General features: G+C 42.6%; 1 protein-coding gene across 1 annotated transcript in view; it reads left to right on the forward strand.

The window, feature by feature from the left end:
• LOC126354945 (cytochrome P450 6k1-like) overlaps nt 1-12,179 on the forward strand; it is an 80,319-nt gene extending 68,140 nt beyond the window's left edge. The window contains exon 8 of the mRNA XM_050005029.1: nt 11,780-12,179. Within this exon, the coding sequence (XP_049860986.1) occupies nt 11,780-11,946 (167 nt within the window). The 3' untranslated portion in view covers nt 11,947-12,179. The remainder of the gene's footprint in view (nt 1-11,779) is intronic.
• Nucleotides 12,180-17,014: the final 4,835 nt, after the last annotated feature.

A 17,014-nucleotide genomic window follows, 5' to 3' on the forward strand; every position in this document is an offset into this window, starting at 1 on the left:
GAAGTAGCACAAATGAGAATAGCGAAAATCTTATCAGAATTGATGGTCACGAAGTAGATAAAGTTAAGGAATAGCTAAGAATCAAAATAACCAATGACGGATGGAGCAAGGAGAACGTCAAAAGCAGGCTAGCACTGGCGAAAAGGGCGTTCCTGGCCAAGAGAGGTCTACTGGCATCAAGTTTAGGCCTCAGTTCGAGGAATACTTTTGGGGCACAACACTGTATGGTAGTGAAACATGGACTGTGGGAAAGCCGGAACAGAAGAGAATCGAAGAATTTCAGGTGTGTTGCTGCAGACTAATGTTGAAAATTCAGTGAACTGATAACGTAGGAATGAGGAGGCTCTGCTCAGGATTATAGAGGAAAGAAGTACGAGTGTTGCCCAGAAAGTAATGCAGCGCATTTTTTTCTGAGCCGAAAACAACGCTATGAAATCGAAATGTTACGAAAGTATTACGTTTAGTCTCCTGAGTGAGCGCGCCAATTTCCGTCACTTCCTACAGATACCGTACCTGCAGGACAGTTTCAAAATGGCGTCTCTAAGTGATGTACGTTACAAGCAACGTGCCGTCATTGAATTTATCACTGCAGAGAAGGAAACTGGAAAATATTTACATACGCTTGTGCAAAGTATAGTTGGTCACTGGGCACGGAGGATGAGGTCATCAGAAGGCGGTTCGGCGGATTTCCACGATTTGCAGTGGTCGGAGCGACCATCCAAGGCTGTCACACCTGACTTGCAGCGAGCTGATGTTGTCATTCTCGAGCACAGACGCATTATGACTCGGCAGTTAGCGCTGCATCTGTCAATTAGAAAAGGAAGTGTGGGTGCAAATATTCGCACTCTTGGATATTCAAAAGTGTGTGCAAGATGGGTCCCACGGTTTTAATGGTGGATTACAAATATGCCCAAAAAAACACATGTCTTGATTTGGTGCCACGTTTTGAAGCTGATGGGGAGGCCTTCTTGTCCAGGATTGTGACAGATGTTGAAACCTGGGTTCACCACTTTGACTCCGAAACAAAACGGCAGTCGATGGAATGGCGCCATTCCCACACCCCACAGAAGAAAAAATTCAAAGGAACTGCTTCCGCCGGTAAGGTCACGATCACCGTGATCTGGGGCTGTGAAGGTGTATTTGTCATTGATGTGATGCCAAGAAGTGTTGCCATAGCAACCCAGGAGATGTTTTGCTGCTACACGATAACACTCGGTCCCATCCTAGTCTGAGGACTGCTGAACACATCGCAAAACAGAACTGGACAGTGTTACCTCATCCAACGTAACCCCCCTCGGATTTCACTTGTTTCGGCCATTAATTGGTGCCATTCGTGGAAGACATGTTGAGGGCGATGAGACTGTGAATCAACACAGTGAAGTACTGGCTCCGCCACCAGGACAAGAATTGGTATCGACTGGGCATACACGCTCTTGTTTCGCGCTGGAGGAAGGCCACAGAACGGGATGGAGATTACTAGGAAATATAGGGCGTGTAGATAAAACACCATTCTTTCGTGTGTGTAGTATTATGCTCAAAAGAGAATTGTAGTACGAAAACAAATGCGGCCTATTACTTTGTGGGCAACCCTCGTATATGGAAAACACTGGCAGGAGAGGGGAGACGATGATAGGGTTTCTGTTAAGACGTCAGAAAATGACTTACATGGTACTACAGGGAGCTGTAGAGGGCCAAGAACAGATAGCATGTATAATTTATGTTTTAGTTATGTCTCAAAATTGGAAATTTATATTTTTGCATCGGTGCATTTTGTCGTTTCATCATATAGAACTTTGTCGTTTGCATCGTACAGAACTTTGTCGTTTGCATCGTACAGAACTTTGTCGTTTGCATCGTACAGAACTTTGTCGTTTGCATCGTACAGAACTTTGTCGTTTGCATCGTACAGAACTTTGTCGTTTGCATCGTACAGAACTTTGTCGTTTGCATCGTACAGAACTTTGTCGTTTGCATCGTACAGAACTTTGTCGTTTGCATCGTACAGAACTTTGTCGTTTGCATCGTACAGAACTTTGTCGTTTGCATCGTACAGAACTTTGTCGTTTGCATCGTACAGAACTTTGTCGTTTGCATCGTACAGAACTTTGTCGTTTGCATCGTACAGAACTTTGTCGTTTGCATCGTACAGAACTTTGTCGTTTGCATCGTACAGAACTTTGTCGTTTGCATCGTACAGAACTTTGTCGTTTGCATCGTACAGAACTTTGTCGTTTGCATCGTACAGAACTTTGTCGTTTGCATCGTACAGAACTTTGTCGTTTGCATCGTACAGAACTTTGTCGTTTGCATCGTACAGAACTTTGTCGTTTGCATCGTACAGAACTTTGTCGTTTGCATCGTACAGAACTTTGTCGTTTGCATCGTACAGAACTTTGTCGTTTGCATCGTACAGAACTTTGTCGTTTGCATCGTACAGAACTTTGTCGTTTGCATCGTACAGAACTTTGTCGTTTGCATCGTACAGAACTTTGTCGTTTGCATCGTACAGAACTTTGTCGTTTGCATCGTACAGAACTTTGTCGTTTGCATCGTACAGAACTTTGTCGTTTGCATCGTACAGAACTTTGTCGTTTGCATCGTACAGAACTTTGTCGTTTGCATCGTACAGAACTTTGTCGTTTGCATCGTACAGAACTTTGTCGTTTGCATCGTACAGAACTTTGTCGTTTGCATCGTACAGAACTTTGTCGTTTGCATCGTACAGAACTTTGTCGTTTGCATCGTACAGAACTTTGTCGTTTGCATCGTACAGAACTTTGTCGTTTGCATCGTACAGAACTTTGTCGTTTGCATCGTACAGAACTTTGTCGTTTGCATCGTACAGAACTTTGTCGTTTGCATCGTACAGAACTTTGTCGTTTGCATCGTACAGAACTTTGTCGTTTGCATCGTACAGAACTTTGTCGTTTGCATCGTACAGAACTTTGTCGTTTGCATCGTACAGAACTTTGTCGTTTGCATCGTACAGAACTTTGTCGTTTGCATCGTACAGAACTTTGTCGTTTGCATCGTACAGAACTTTGTCGTTTGCATCGTACAGAACTTTGTCGTTTGCATCGTACAGAACTTTGTCGTTTGCATCGTACAGAACTTTGTCGTTTGCATCGTACAGAACTTTGTCGTTTGCATCGTACAGAACTTTGTCGTTTGCATCGTACAGAACTTTGTCGTTTGCATCGTACAGAACTTTGTCGTTTGCATCGTACAGAACTTTGTCGTTTGCATCGTACAGAACTTTGTCGTTTGCATCGTACAGAACTTTGTCGTTTGCATCGTACAGAACTTTGTCGTTTGCATCGTACAGAACTTTGTCGTTTGCATCGTACAGAACTTTGTCGTTTGCATCGTACAGAACTTTGTCGTTTGCATCGTACAGAACTTTGTCGTTTGCATCGTACAGAACTTTGTCGTTTGCATCATACAGAACTTTGTCGTTTGCATCATATAGAACTTTATGCTATTTCCACCAGCTTGGAACTTTCTGTGTTTTTTAAAAAAAGCTAAAGAGAAAAATGAGAGCGGAGAAGGCATTTCTTGATGCAACTGTATTACCACAGCCACTACTTACAATTCCAGACATCTTCAAGATTTTATGAAACGTTCCGCTGTAAACATTACTTTGTATCATTACACTTCTTTTGCCAAGACTTACCAAATATCCTCAGGCGTGAACAGTTTCTCTGAAATAAACTGAAATTACTACTATATCTCCATCATCATCATCATCATCATTTAAGACTGATTATGCCTTTCAGCGTTCAGTCTGGAGCATAGCCCCTTATAAAATCCCTCCATGATCCCCTATTCAGTGTTAACATTGGGGCCTCTTCTGATGTTAAACCTATTACTTCAAAATCATTCTTAACCGAATCCAGGTAATTTCTCCTTGGTCTGCCCCGACTCCTCCTACCCTCTACTGTTGAGCCCATGAGTCTCTTGGGTAACCTTGCTTCACCCATGCGTGTAACATGACCCCACCATCTACGCCAGTTCGCCCTGACTACTACATCTATAGAGTTCATTCCCAGTTTTTCTTTGATTTCCTCATTGTGGACACCCTCCTGCCATAGTTCCCATCTACTAGTACCTGCACTCATCCTAGCTACTTTCATATCCTTAACCTCAACCTTGTTGATAAGGTAACCTGAATCCACCCAGCTTTCGCTCCCATACAATAAAATTGGTCGAAAGATTTAACGGTGCACAGATAACATAGTCTTGGTACTGACTTCCTTCTTGCAGAAGAGAGTAGATCGTAGCTGAGCGCTCAATGCATTAGCTTTGCTACACCTCGCTTCCAGTTTTTTCACTATGTTGTCATCATGTGAGAATATGCATCCTAAGTACTTGAAACCGTCCACCTGTTCTAACTTTGTTCCTCCTATTTGGCACTCAATCCGTTTATATTTCTTTCCCACTGGCATTACTTTCGTTTTGGAGATGCTAATCTTCATACCATAGTCGTTACATTTCTGATCTAGCTCTGAAACATTACTTAGCAAACTTTTAATCGAATCTGCCATCACAACTAAGTCATCCGCATATGCAAGACTGCTTATTTTGTGTTCACATATCTTGACCTCACCCAGCCAGTCTATTGTTTTCAACATATGATCCATAAATAATATGAACAACGATGGAGACAGGTCGCAGCCTTGTCTTACCCCTGAAACTACTCTGAACCATGAACTCAATTTACCGTCAACTCTAACTGCTTCCTGACTATCCATGTAAAGACCTTTAATTTCTTGCAAAAGTTTGCCTCCTATTCAATGATCTCGTAGAACAGACAACAACTTCCTCCTAAGAACCCGGTCATATGCCTTTTCTACATCTATAATGCATAGATACAATTCCCTGTTCCACTCATAACACTTCTCCATTATTTGCCGCAAGCTAAAGATCTGGTCCTGACAACCTCTAAGAGGCCTACACCCACACTTTTTTTCATCGAATTGGTCCTCAACTAATACGAGCACTTTTCTTTCAACAATACCTGAGAAGATTTTACCCACAACGCTGATTAAAGAGATACCTCTGTAGTTGTTACAATATTTTCTGTTTCCATGTTTAAAGATTGGTGTGATTACTGCTTTTGTCCAGTCTGATGGAACCTGTCCCGACTCCCAGCCCATTTCAGTTATCCTGTGTAGCCATTTAAGACCTGACATTCCACTGTATTTGATGAGTTCCGACTTAATTTCATCCACCCCAGCTGCTTTATTGCACTGCAATCTATTGACCATTTTCACCACTTCCTCAAATGTGATCCTATTTCCATCCTCATTCCTATCCCATTGTACATCGAAATCTGAAACATTAATGATCGCATTTTCACCTACATTGAGCAACTCTTCAAAATATTCCCTCCATCTGCCCAAGGAATCCACAGGATTCACAAGCAGTTTTCCTGACCTGTCCAAAATACTTGTCATTTCCTTCTTACCTCCCTTTCGAACACTGTTAATTACACTCCAGAATGGTTTTCCAGCAGCTTGACCCAAAGTCTCCAGCCTGTTTCCAAAGTATTCCCAAGATTTCTTCTTGGATGCTACAATTATCTGTTTGTCTTTGTTTCTTTCTCCAGCATAACTTTCTCTGTCTACCTGAGTTCTAGTATGTAGCCATTTATGATACGCCTTTTTCTTCCTTTTACAGGCTGCCTTGACTGTGTTATTTCACCAAGATGTTTGCTTCATCCTACCTTTACAAATTACTGTTCCAAGACATTCTTTAGCCACTTCTAGTACTGTGTCCCTGTACCTTGTCCATTCCTTTTCCGGTGACTGTAATTGACTACATTCAACTAACTGGTACCTTTCTGAGATCGCTGTTATGTACTTGTGCCTGGTTTCCTTATCCTGAAGTTTCTCCACTCTTATCCTCATACATATGGACCTGACCTCCTGCCCTTTCGGCCTCACAATCCCAATTTCACTGCAAATTAAATAATGATCAGTGTCATCAAGTAATCCCCTGAATACACGTGGGTCCCTCACAGCCTTCCTGAATTCCTGATCTGTTATTATATAGTCAATGACAGATCTGGTTCCCCTGCCTTCCCAAGTATACCGGTGAACTTATGTTTAAAAAAAAGTTTGTGATTAGTAAGCCCATACTGGCACAGAAATCCAAGAATTGTTTCCCGTTCCTTTTGGCCTCCATATCCTCTCCAAATTTACTCATAACCTTTTCATACCCTTCTGTTCGATTTCCAATCCTGGCGTTAAAATCACCCATGAGCAGAACACTGTCCTTGTCCTTCACTCTGACAACTACATCACTGAGTGCCTCATAAAAACTATCCATCTTATCTTGATCTGTCCCTTCACAATGCGAATATACTGACACAATCCTAATTTTCTTACTAGACACTGTCAAATCTATCCACATCAGTCGTTCGTTTACATACCTTATTGCAACTACGCTGGGTTCCATTTCTTTCCTGATGTAAAGCCCTACACCCCATTGTGCTATTCCTGCTTTGACTCCTGACAGGTAGACTTTGTATTCTCCCACTTCCTCTTCTTTCTCACCCCTTACCCGAATGTCACTAACAGCTAAAACATCCAGCCCCATCTTACTTGCAGCCTCTGCCAGCTCTACCTTCTTCCCAGAGTAGCCCCCATTGATATTAATAGCTCCCCATCTCATTACCATTTGTTTGCCAAGTCGTATCTTAGGAGTACCTGGTTTGTCGGTTAGAGGTGGGTCTCCGTCACCTCCAAAGGTCAGAGGCATTTTGCTCTGATTGTTGCCAGCATCATATTTAAAGTACCAGGGAAGCAGGTTGCTAGCCTTACTTGCCCCGAGTCCCATTGAGTTTTACCCCTAACGGTTGAGGGACTAACCGTTGGATTTGGTAGTCTTTCTCGTATGAGCACAAAGGTGACCACGACTCAGAATATGTCCGAGATGCCCAGCCTTATCCCAAAGTAACTGGTATCCCGACTGTCGTGACCACTTACTTGGCCACTCATACGTTGCCCGTGGTTCATGAACTAGGACATGACTACAGGAACCCACACGATGAACCACCTATTTTATTAAGATATATTCTATATCTCAATAAAATAAAGTTTTACCCCATATTGCAAGTAACAATCTTGCTTTGGCTGATATCTCTTGTCAAAAGCCGGTATACTGCGACCGCATTTCAGAGACGTGAAGTTGTTACTGCAGTTTGTGTATAAATAATTGCATCCTTTAGTATAAGAACTGTGTTTATGCTTATGTCGCGGCATATGCCTTTTTTTTATTTCCGCAATTGTTTTATTTTTGTATGATCTAATAGGAGTACAAAACGAAATCTTAGTGAAAGAATTAGCAACATGCAACATCTACTCTTGAGCACTGAATCTCACAGCCTGTACGTTAAAGTGTGCCTCAGTCTGCCTTCTGCGCTTGTAGTGATAGTTTATGATGCGTGCCAATAATGTGCTCTGTTTTATTTGCATCAATGACAGCGAAACCCGGTTGAGTGCGTCATACATTTTCTGATGACGTCATTTTAAATTTTAGTTCAGCCTAATTTTTGTGAGAAGATGATTAAATTAAAGAAGAAACAAACGATTAACCGTTATTTTAATTTTAAATTATTATTGTTCACTTTTCTTCTCGCCATCAACTGTTACTGTACAAAACTAGTATCAGTAGCAGAGCCTCGATTAGTCATTTTAAACACTTCATCAAACACTGGTATAATGCCTGTAGTTGTAGCATTAACAACACACAGTGATAGGCTGCAACAAAGCATGTGGGTTCACGTCAAGAGGAGCGCAGTACTCTTCTGAACAGTTTCTACTCTTATGGTACCTTCACATTCAGACAGCTACATTAAAGAGACACTGAGTTCATAGGAAACTCAAATACTCATTTAAATATCAAGTACTGTAATCGTCTTTGCGTCAATAAAAACGTGAAGTGACATCTGTTTCGATATATTGAACCGTTCATGAAACATGTCAGATTATGTTTTATATATACTACCTGATCAAAAGAATATGGACACCTGCTAGTGGACAATAATATGAGCTGTGTCCACCGTTCGCTTTCATGGCGGCTTGAACTCTTCTGCAGACACTTTCACTGAGGTGTCTGAATTCCTGAGGGGGAACGGCAACCCGTTCTCCCTCAAGAGTCGAAATCAGAGAAGGCAGTGATGTTGGACGCTGAAATCTGGAGCGAAGTCGACGATCTAGCTCACAGCAAAGGCGATTGGCTTCAGGTCGAAACTCTGAGCAGGTGAGTCCATTTCAGGAATGTTATTCTCCACAAAACACTGCCTCACAAATTCAGCTTTGAGACAGGTGCACTGTCGTGCACATAAAAACTGTTCCTCTAATGAATACAATGCTGTGACATATGTTCACATCCTTCCGCATTTAGCGTTTTTTTTAAGAGCAATGAAGGACCAAACTCCACCCCGAAAAACATACTCATGTAGTAACACCATCTCCTCTGTACTTCAGTGCTGACGCTACACATGAAAGCAAGCATCGCTCTCAGGCAAACACTTCTGTCGGATTTACGCAGCGTCTAACGTGATTCATCACTCCAAATCACTTATTTCCAATCGTCCACTCTCCACCAGGAGTCACCTTATAGATCATCTATTGAAGGGCCGAAATGTCCCTGACGGATGTGTTACACGGGTGACATCCAATGAGTAGTCCACATTCGAAGTCATTGCCGTTACTGCTCCTCTACTGATAACTTAATACCTACCACCTACTCTTATACTGGCGTATCCGCCTCTCATGATGTTTAGCGGTCAGATCCACATTACGCAGGGATGTCTGAATAATTTTAATCAGATAGTGCACATCTTAACTCTGTATGACAGGACTTGGTGCAGTGCGGGTTGCATAAAACATACTCATCAAAGTACAGCTCAAAGTACATTACTGGTCATTAAAAGTGATACACCAAGAAGAAAAGCAGATGATAAACGGGTATTCATTGGACAAATATACTAGAACTTACATGTGATTACATTTTCACGCAATTTGGGTGCATAGATCCTGAGAAATCAGTACCCAGAACAACCACCTCTGGCCGTAATAACGGCCTTGATACGCCTGGACATTGAGTCAAACAGAGCTTGAATGGCGTGTACAGGTACAGCTGCCCATGCAGCTTCAACACGATACCACAGTTGATCACGAGTATTGTGATGAGCCAGTTGCTCGGCCACCATTGACCAGACGTTTTCAATTGGTGAGAGATCTGGAGAATGTGCTGGCCAGGGCAGCAGTCGAACATTTTCTGTATCCAGAAAGGCTAGGACAAGACCTGCAACATGCGGTCGTGCATTATCCTGCTGAAATGTAGGGTTTCGCAGGGATCGAATGAAGAGTAGAGCCACGGGTCGTACCACATCTGAAATGTAACGTCCACTGTTCAAAGCGCCGTCAATGCGAACAAGAGGTGACAGAGACGTGTAACCAATGGCACCCCATTCCATGACGCCGGGTGATACGCTAGTATGGCGATGACGAATACACGCTTCCAATGTGCGTTAACCTCGATGTCGACAAACACGGATGCGACCATCATGATGCTGTAAACAGAACCTGGATTCCTCAGAAAAAATGACGTTTTGCCATTCGTGAACCCAGGTTCGTCGTTGAGCACACCATCGCAGGCGGTCCTGTCAGTGATACAGCGTCTAGGTTAACCGCAGCCATGGTCACCGGGCTGATAGTCCATGCTGCTGCAAACGTCGTCGAACTGTTCGTGCAGATGGTTCTTGTCTTGCAAACGTCCCCATCTGCTGACTCATGGATAGAGACGTGGCTACACGATCCGTTACAGTCATGCGGATAAGATGCCTGTAATCTCGACTGCTAGTGATACGAGGCCGTTGGGATCCAGCATGGTGTTCCGTATTACCCTCCTGAATCCACCGATTCCAAATTCTGCTAACAGTTGGATCTTGACGACGCGAGCAGCAATGTCGCGATACGATAAACCGCAATCGCGATAGGCTACAATCCGACCTTTATCAGAGTCGTAAACATGATGGTATGCATTTCTTCTCCTTACACGAGGCATCACAACGTTTCACCAGGCAACGCCGGTCACTTGCTGTTTGTGTATGAGAAATCGGTTGGAAACTTTCCTCATGTCAGCACGTTGTCGGTGTCGTCACCGGCGCCAACCTTGTGTGAATACTCTGAAAAGCTGATCATTTGCACATCACAGCATCTTCTTCTTGTCGGTGAAATTTCGCGTCTGTAGCAATTTTAATGGCTAGTAGTGTATATCAGAGGCAACGAAAACCAGTACTGATTTTCCCACGACAGCATAACACGCAACATGGTTAATTAATTTAAAAATACCATCACGAACGAGGCCAGTAACTAAATGATTTGTTCATTAGCATGTTACCAGATCAGTGTCTTTAACAATTTATGGTCCACCTTCTAAAGGCAATACAGCAGCTGTTGTGTCATGGGTTCGACAAGTCATTGTTGAGCTTCCACAGGTTGCGGCGGCAGACATCTGTACACTCGTGACTCAATTTGTGGACGGAAATCTGGTGCTCCATAGTGTCCCCAGTGTATTAAATCAAGTACAGATAAGGCAAATTTTTTAGCCAAGACATCAACATAAGTACACAGTCATGCTCCTCAAAACACTAACACGATTCTGGTCTTGTGACATTGAAAGTTACGCTTCTCGAAGGCACCACAGCTGCCAGCAAAGATATCAAGCGCAAAGTACATGAAATATATTCGCAATTGCGAATATAGACTACCACCGGTTGTATAATGGAATGACGACAGTGAAAATTTGGGCCGCATCGGTACTCGAACCCGGATTTCCAGCCTGTCACGAGTCGTCGCCTTACTACGAAGGTGGTTTGAAAAGTTGTCGGAGCGGAACAGAAAATAAAGTACTTACATCACTGCATTTTTTATTTTTAAATTCAGTCTCCTTGTAGGTAAATGCACTTGGTCCAATTATGTACCAGTGTCTTGATCCCATCTCGAAAATGAGTTTGCTCCAGGCCTGCAAAATAGTTGTCAACTTCGGCTATCATTTCTTCGTTTTAAGTGAATCTTCGTTCACTAAGATAAATTTTCCGTTTTGGGAAGAAATCCAAGTCTAATGGAGCCATTGTTGTTGTCATGTTTGTTACCACTACAACATGTAATGATGTCCCAAGGGACGAGCCTTTTTTATGATTTTAATGTTTTTATTTGTATCTCTACGTTGGTTCTGTAATCTATTTTTATTTCATATGTGATATTGTGATCTATTTTTAGTTCTACAGATATAATATTCGATTAATAAAGTCACTTTGCATTCAGTCAACAACTTTTCCCTCAGCGACCTATCCAGCATATTGTAGACTACACATAATTTTCAACATGGTAGCATAGTTCTTTCGTGACTTTGTAGGGTTTTCCTATAATTTCACCAGCACACACAGCGCACTTGTTCTTAAATGCTTTACGTGTATTGGAGGAACATTTCGTGTTGATGATCATCTCGTATTCACTGAATTCACTGAGCAAATTACGTTTCACTTCTTGAGAACCTTATCATCCAACTTTATGGGCGGACAATATGGGCCCTGCTGCACTGTTTCCTTCCGTACACCGTTTACATAGTGACGTTTTCACCTTTCCTTCGATCCCGACGTCACTATAAACAAACGTAGTGCCTTGCTGTTGACAACGATTGCTATGCAGCTTTTAACCATCCCGTTTCGATTACTGTTTAACCGCTTGATTTTTGTGTGTTTCAGGTATGAGGCTCGGCCTGTTGCAAACCAAAGTGGGTCTCGTGAACTTGCTGTCAAAATACAACGTGCGACCCACCGGGAAGACGAAAGCAAACCTGGATTTCCACCCTAGGTCCGTCATCCTCATGTCCAAAACTGGCATCCATGTTCAGTTTGAAAAGCGATTCTAGGACGACAACATTAAATAACCATAGAACATTGCAGGGTGTTAAATTTTGTGTCTTAAACTGTGTTACATTGTTTCTGTTGTAACCATGTAATCCTATGCATTATGACTTTCAGCGGACTACAAGTTCCTCACATATTGGCTTTCCGGAAACAATGAATTGTTTATGATTGTATAGCGCACAAGTGTTCAACACTGGCCAGACTGTATTACGTCTGTACGCTTATTGCAAATAAACACGTTTCTCTAGTCCAGCCATTACAACTTTTTTCTGTTTGGGTAAGATTATGGTTATTACTCCAACTGATTTTCGGAAGGTTATGAAAATCGAAACAGCCAGAGGATATTGTCTGGTCCTGCCACCGGATGGCAATTTTATGCACAGGCAAAAGATGCCTGTCGAAATTGTGAGATGCCAGGCCCACTTGAAAACAGGTGCGTCAGGCGGTCACAGGTCTACGATTTTGTGAAACACCGTTCGAAATTGGTTTTAAGGTTTTATTAACAGTGTATTTGCGGAAATGAGAGTCTAAATGACGGCTTTTTTCTAAATCAGAGGAAGTCCAAATTTTTTACATACCACGAAATTTTGTACCTTTGCTGGTAGCAAAATTTTCTAAATGCCCTCCAGTTCCACAGCAATGTTGTTTTACAAATTACTGAAAATTATAAATTTATAAAGCAGAGTTGTAGGAAGTTAAACACACATTAAAAATTACTTACCAAATACTTTACATCAAAATTTTACGAAAACGTTATGAAAAATATTTAAGAGCTTTACCGACGACCAATCCACCATGAAACCTAGAACGCCCAGTATTTGGACGAACGGGACAACGTGGACTACCACTGCTCTAAAGTGTATACGCTGAACATCAGGAACTATTGCTGAAATTAATACTTTCTCACTTCCGAGAGGTAATCAGTTATTTATACGTATAATTTAAGTAATGGTACGAACATGTAGGTTCTTATGTTTAGGAATAATTCTGAAAATCTATGACGATTTTCTTAGTCATTTTACTGGAACTTCATTAACTGCACGCCTGTAAGGAGGAGGGGAGGGGAGGGGGGGCGGGGCCTTTGATCCAACAGATAGGTGCAATTTCGATTTCTTAGAACAGAGACGCAACATTCATGATTTGTATCGACAGAGAAGCAAACACTGTCATTTACCTGGATGCCAGTGGATAACAACCTAAATATTACACTCAAATTGACTTGAGTGGTAGACCAATGACAATGAACCCCTTATGTGTCTTGTGTAATGTTGTGTCTTACCTTTATATACGTTAAATTAATGTCCTAGGTGCTAAACTTACAAGCAGGAGAAATGACAGCATCCGAAACTACTGTATTTTCAAATAAAATATGGAACTGATTAAACAAATAGTTATCAACATTTTCACTTAAAATATTAAAACTTTAGAATATGCGTTAGTGACAGTAAAATTAAACACGAGGATAATTTTTTTTTTTTTTTAGATTTTCTCTAGATAGCGTAACAGGTATGCAGAAACCAACCGTAAAAATGAATACGAAAATTTGCGACGTGGCAGTACATCTTATCTGACAATAAACACATATTCTGTACAGTAATACGTAAGTATTTTGTACAGAAACCAGATGGCAGTTAGAAGAGTCGTGAGGCATGACAGGGAAGCAATGGTTGGGAAGGGAGTGAAACAGGGTTGTAGCCTCTCCCCGATGTTATTCAATCTGTATATTGAGCAAGCAGTAAAGGAAACAAAAGAAACATTCGGAGTAGGTATTATAATCCATGGAGAAGAAATAAAAACATTGAGGTTCGCCGATAACATTGTAATTCTGTCAGAGACAGCAAAGGACTTGGTAGAGCAGTTGAACGGAATAGACAGTGTTTTGAAAGGAGGGTATAAGATGAACATCAACAAAAGCAAAACGAGGATAATGTAATGTAGTCGAATTAAGTCTGATGATGCTGCGGGAATTAGATTAGGAAATGAGACAAAGTAGTAACGGAGCTGTGCTATTTGGGGAGCAAAATAACTGATGATGGTCGAAGTAGAGAGGATATAAAATGTAGACTGGCAATGGCAAGGAAAGAGTGTCTGAAGAAGAGAAATTTGTTAACATCGAGTATAGACTTAAGTGTCAGGAAGTAGTTTCTGAAAGTATTTGTATGGAGTGCAGCCATGTATGGAAGTGAAACATGGACGATAAACAGTTTAGACAAGAAGAGAATAGAAGCTTTCGAAATGTGGCGCTACAGAAGAATGCTGAAGATTAGATGGGTAGATCACATAACTAATGAGGGGGTATTTAAAAAATGGTTCAAATGGCTCTGAGCACTATGGGACTTAACATCTTTGGTCATCAGTCCCCTAGAACTTAGAACTACTTAAACCTAACTAACCTAAGGACATCACACACACCCATGCCTGAGGCAGGAAGGACGTATTTAATAGAATTGGGGAGAAGTTTGTGGTTACAACTTGACAAGAACAAGCGACCGGTTGGTAGGACATGTTCTGAGGCATCAAGGGATCACAAATTTAGCATTGGAGGGCAGCGTGGAGGGTAAAAATCGTAGAGAGAGACCAAGAGATGAATACAGTAAACAGATTCAGAAGGATGTAGGTTGCAGTAAGTACTGGGAGATGAAGCTTGCACAGGATAGAGTAGCATGGAGAGCTGCATCAAACCAGTCTCAGGACTGAAGACCACAACAACAACAATACGTAAGATATTTTTCTTTCTTTCGTCTGCCAAAATTTAAATACGTTTTCCTAAGTATTTCAACACGTACGTCTTCTTGTTGTAAACGAACGAATAACAAAACCTGTTACTGGCATAATGAACAGTTTGTATAAATGTTTACATTTTCAATCAGAGCAAACATGTAACTGCTATTTTTTAAATTTTTGTGATGTATTTTACACAAAGTTGAAGGGTGACTAAATAGTAGAATGTGCAGTGAGGAAAACAAAAGCATATAAACATTTTCATTGCGTCTGTAAAAGGACCGCAAAGACTTTTTCTTATGGTAAAAGTAACAAGCAGTAGTATTCTGCAGCCGACTGGTCATATGATGATGTATGCTTAGAATGTAGTGATATGAAGACGTGATATTTAAAACTGCATTATTGCGGTGGCGACATATTAAGGTGGGAAGAAGAAATTTACTGACGTTTGTAACAAGATGTAAAAGAGCCACAAAAATGCCACTAAGATATGCGACGTCCACTTCAGGAATGCGACGTAATCATCGACTTGTAACAAGCATTATTAAGTCCATCTGAAGTTATTTGGTTTACTGTTGTAACTTTGCTGATTTTTGTAGGCTTTCTCTTAGTTTTCTTTGGCAGTTCTTTGTTTGCTTGCCGTTGTCGAAGTGTATTTTATAATCCTAAAAGTAAATCAATTTATTAGGTTATGGGAATACTAGTAAACTGTTGCTATGTGTCTTATGGAAGACTCTTATAAATTAGTGACACCTGGGACACTAAGGAACATAGAAACCCGAGTTAACGAACGATGTTCAGTAATGACTTCGCATCATAACTTCAAACAAGGTCAAGAGGAAGAACAACTTATACGAAACGTAGAAGATCTGCAAAACCAGTTTAATAACCTCCAAACTCAGATTGTAACAAGCAATGAAGTTTTTCCCGCAAGCAGTGAGACAGACAGCAAACAAGACAAACAATACGCTCGCCGAAACCAGCGCAGTTTCCGGACCTCCAATGAAAGAAGAGATTCTGCAATTCCTACCTGAGAAACCAGAACAGAAATCTGCATTTTTAGTCGTGGCGTTCACACAAAATTATGTTACTAGTGATCATACAAAATTTGCCGTGGTAGTTATCTTCGACATACGAGCAATCACAATGCTATTATACACTCCTGGAAATGGAAAAAAGAACACATTGACACCGGTGTGTCAGACCCACCATACTTGCTCCGGACACTGCGAGAGGGCTGTACAAGCAATGATCACACGCACGGCACAGCGGACACGCCAGGAACCGCGGTGTTGGCCGTCGAATGGCGCTAGCTGCGCAGCATTTGTGCACCGCCGCCGTCAGTGTCAGCCAGTTTGCCGTGGCATACGGAGCTCCATCGCAGTCTTTAACACTGGTAGCATGCCGCGACAGCGTGGACGTGAACCGTATGTGCAGTTGACGGACTTTGAGCGATGGCGTATAGTGGGCATGCGGGAGGCCAGGTGGACGTACCGCCGAATTGCTCAACACGTGGGGCGTGAGGTCTCCACAGTACATCGATGTTGTCGCCAGTGGTCGGCGGAAGGTGCACGTGCCCGTCGACCTGGGACCGGACCGCAGCGACGCACGGATGCACGCCAAGACCGTAGGATCCTACGCAGTGCCGTAGGGGACCGCACCGCCACTTCCCAGCAAATTAGGGACACTGTTGCTCCTGGGGTATCGGCGAGGACCATTCGCAACCGTCTCCATGAAGCTGGCCTACGGTCCCGCACACCGTTAGCCCGTCTTCCGCTCACGCCCCAACATCGTGCAGCCCGCCTCCAGTGGTGTCGCGACAGGCGTGAATGGAGGGACGAATGGAGACGTGTCGTCTTCAGCGATGAGAGTCGCTTCTGCCTTGGTGCCAATGATGGTCGTATGCGTGTTTGGCGCCGTGCAGGTGAGCGCCACAATCAGGACTGCATACGACCGAGGCACACAGGGCCAACACCCGGCATCATGGTGGGGGGAGCGATCTCCTACACTGGCCGTACACCTCTGGTGATCGTCGAGGGAACACTGAATAGTGCACGGTACATCCAAACCGTCATCGAACCCATCGTTCTACCATTCCTAGACCGGCAAGGGAACTTGCTGTTCCAAAGGGACAATGCACGTCCGCATGTATCCCGTGCCACCCAACGTGCTGTAGAAGGTGTAAGTCAACTACCCTGGCCAGCAAGATCTCCGAATCTGTTCCCCATCGAGCATGTTTGGGACTGGATGAAGCGTCGTCTCACGAGGTCTGCACGTCCAGCACGAACGCTGGTCCAACTGAGGCGCCAGGTGGAAATGGCATGCTAAGCCGTTCCACAGGACTACATC

This window comes from Schistocerca gregaria, chromosome 3, assembly GCF_023897955.1.
Source record: "Schistocerca gregaria isolate iqSchGreg1 chromosome 3, iqSchGreg1.2, whole genome shotgun sequence".
NCBI classification, from domain to species: Eukaryota; Metazoa; Arthropoda; class Insecta; order Orthoptera; family Acrididae; genus Schistocerca; species Schistocerca gregaria.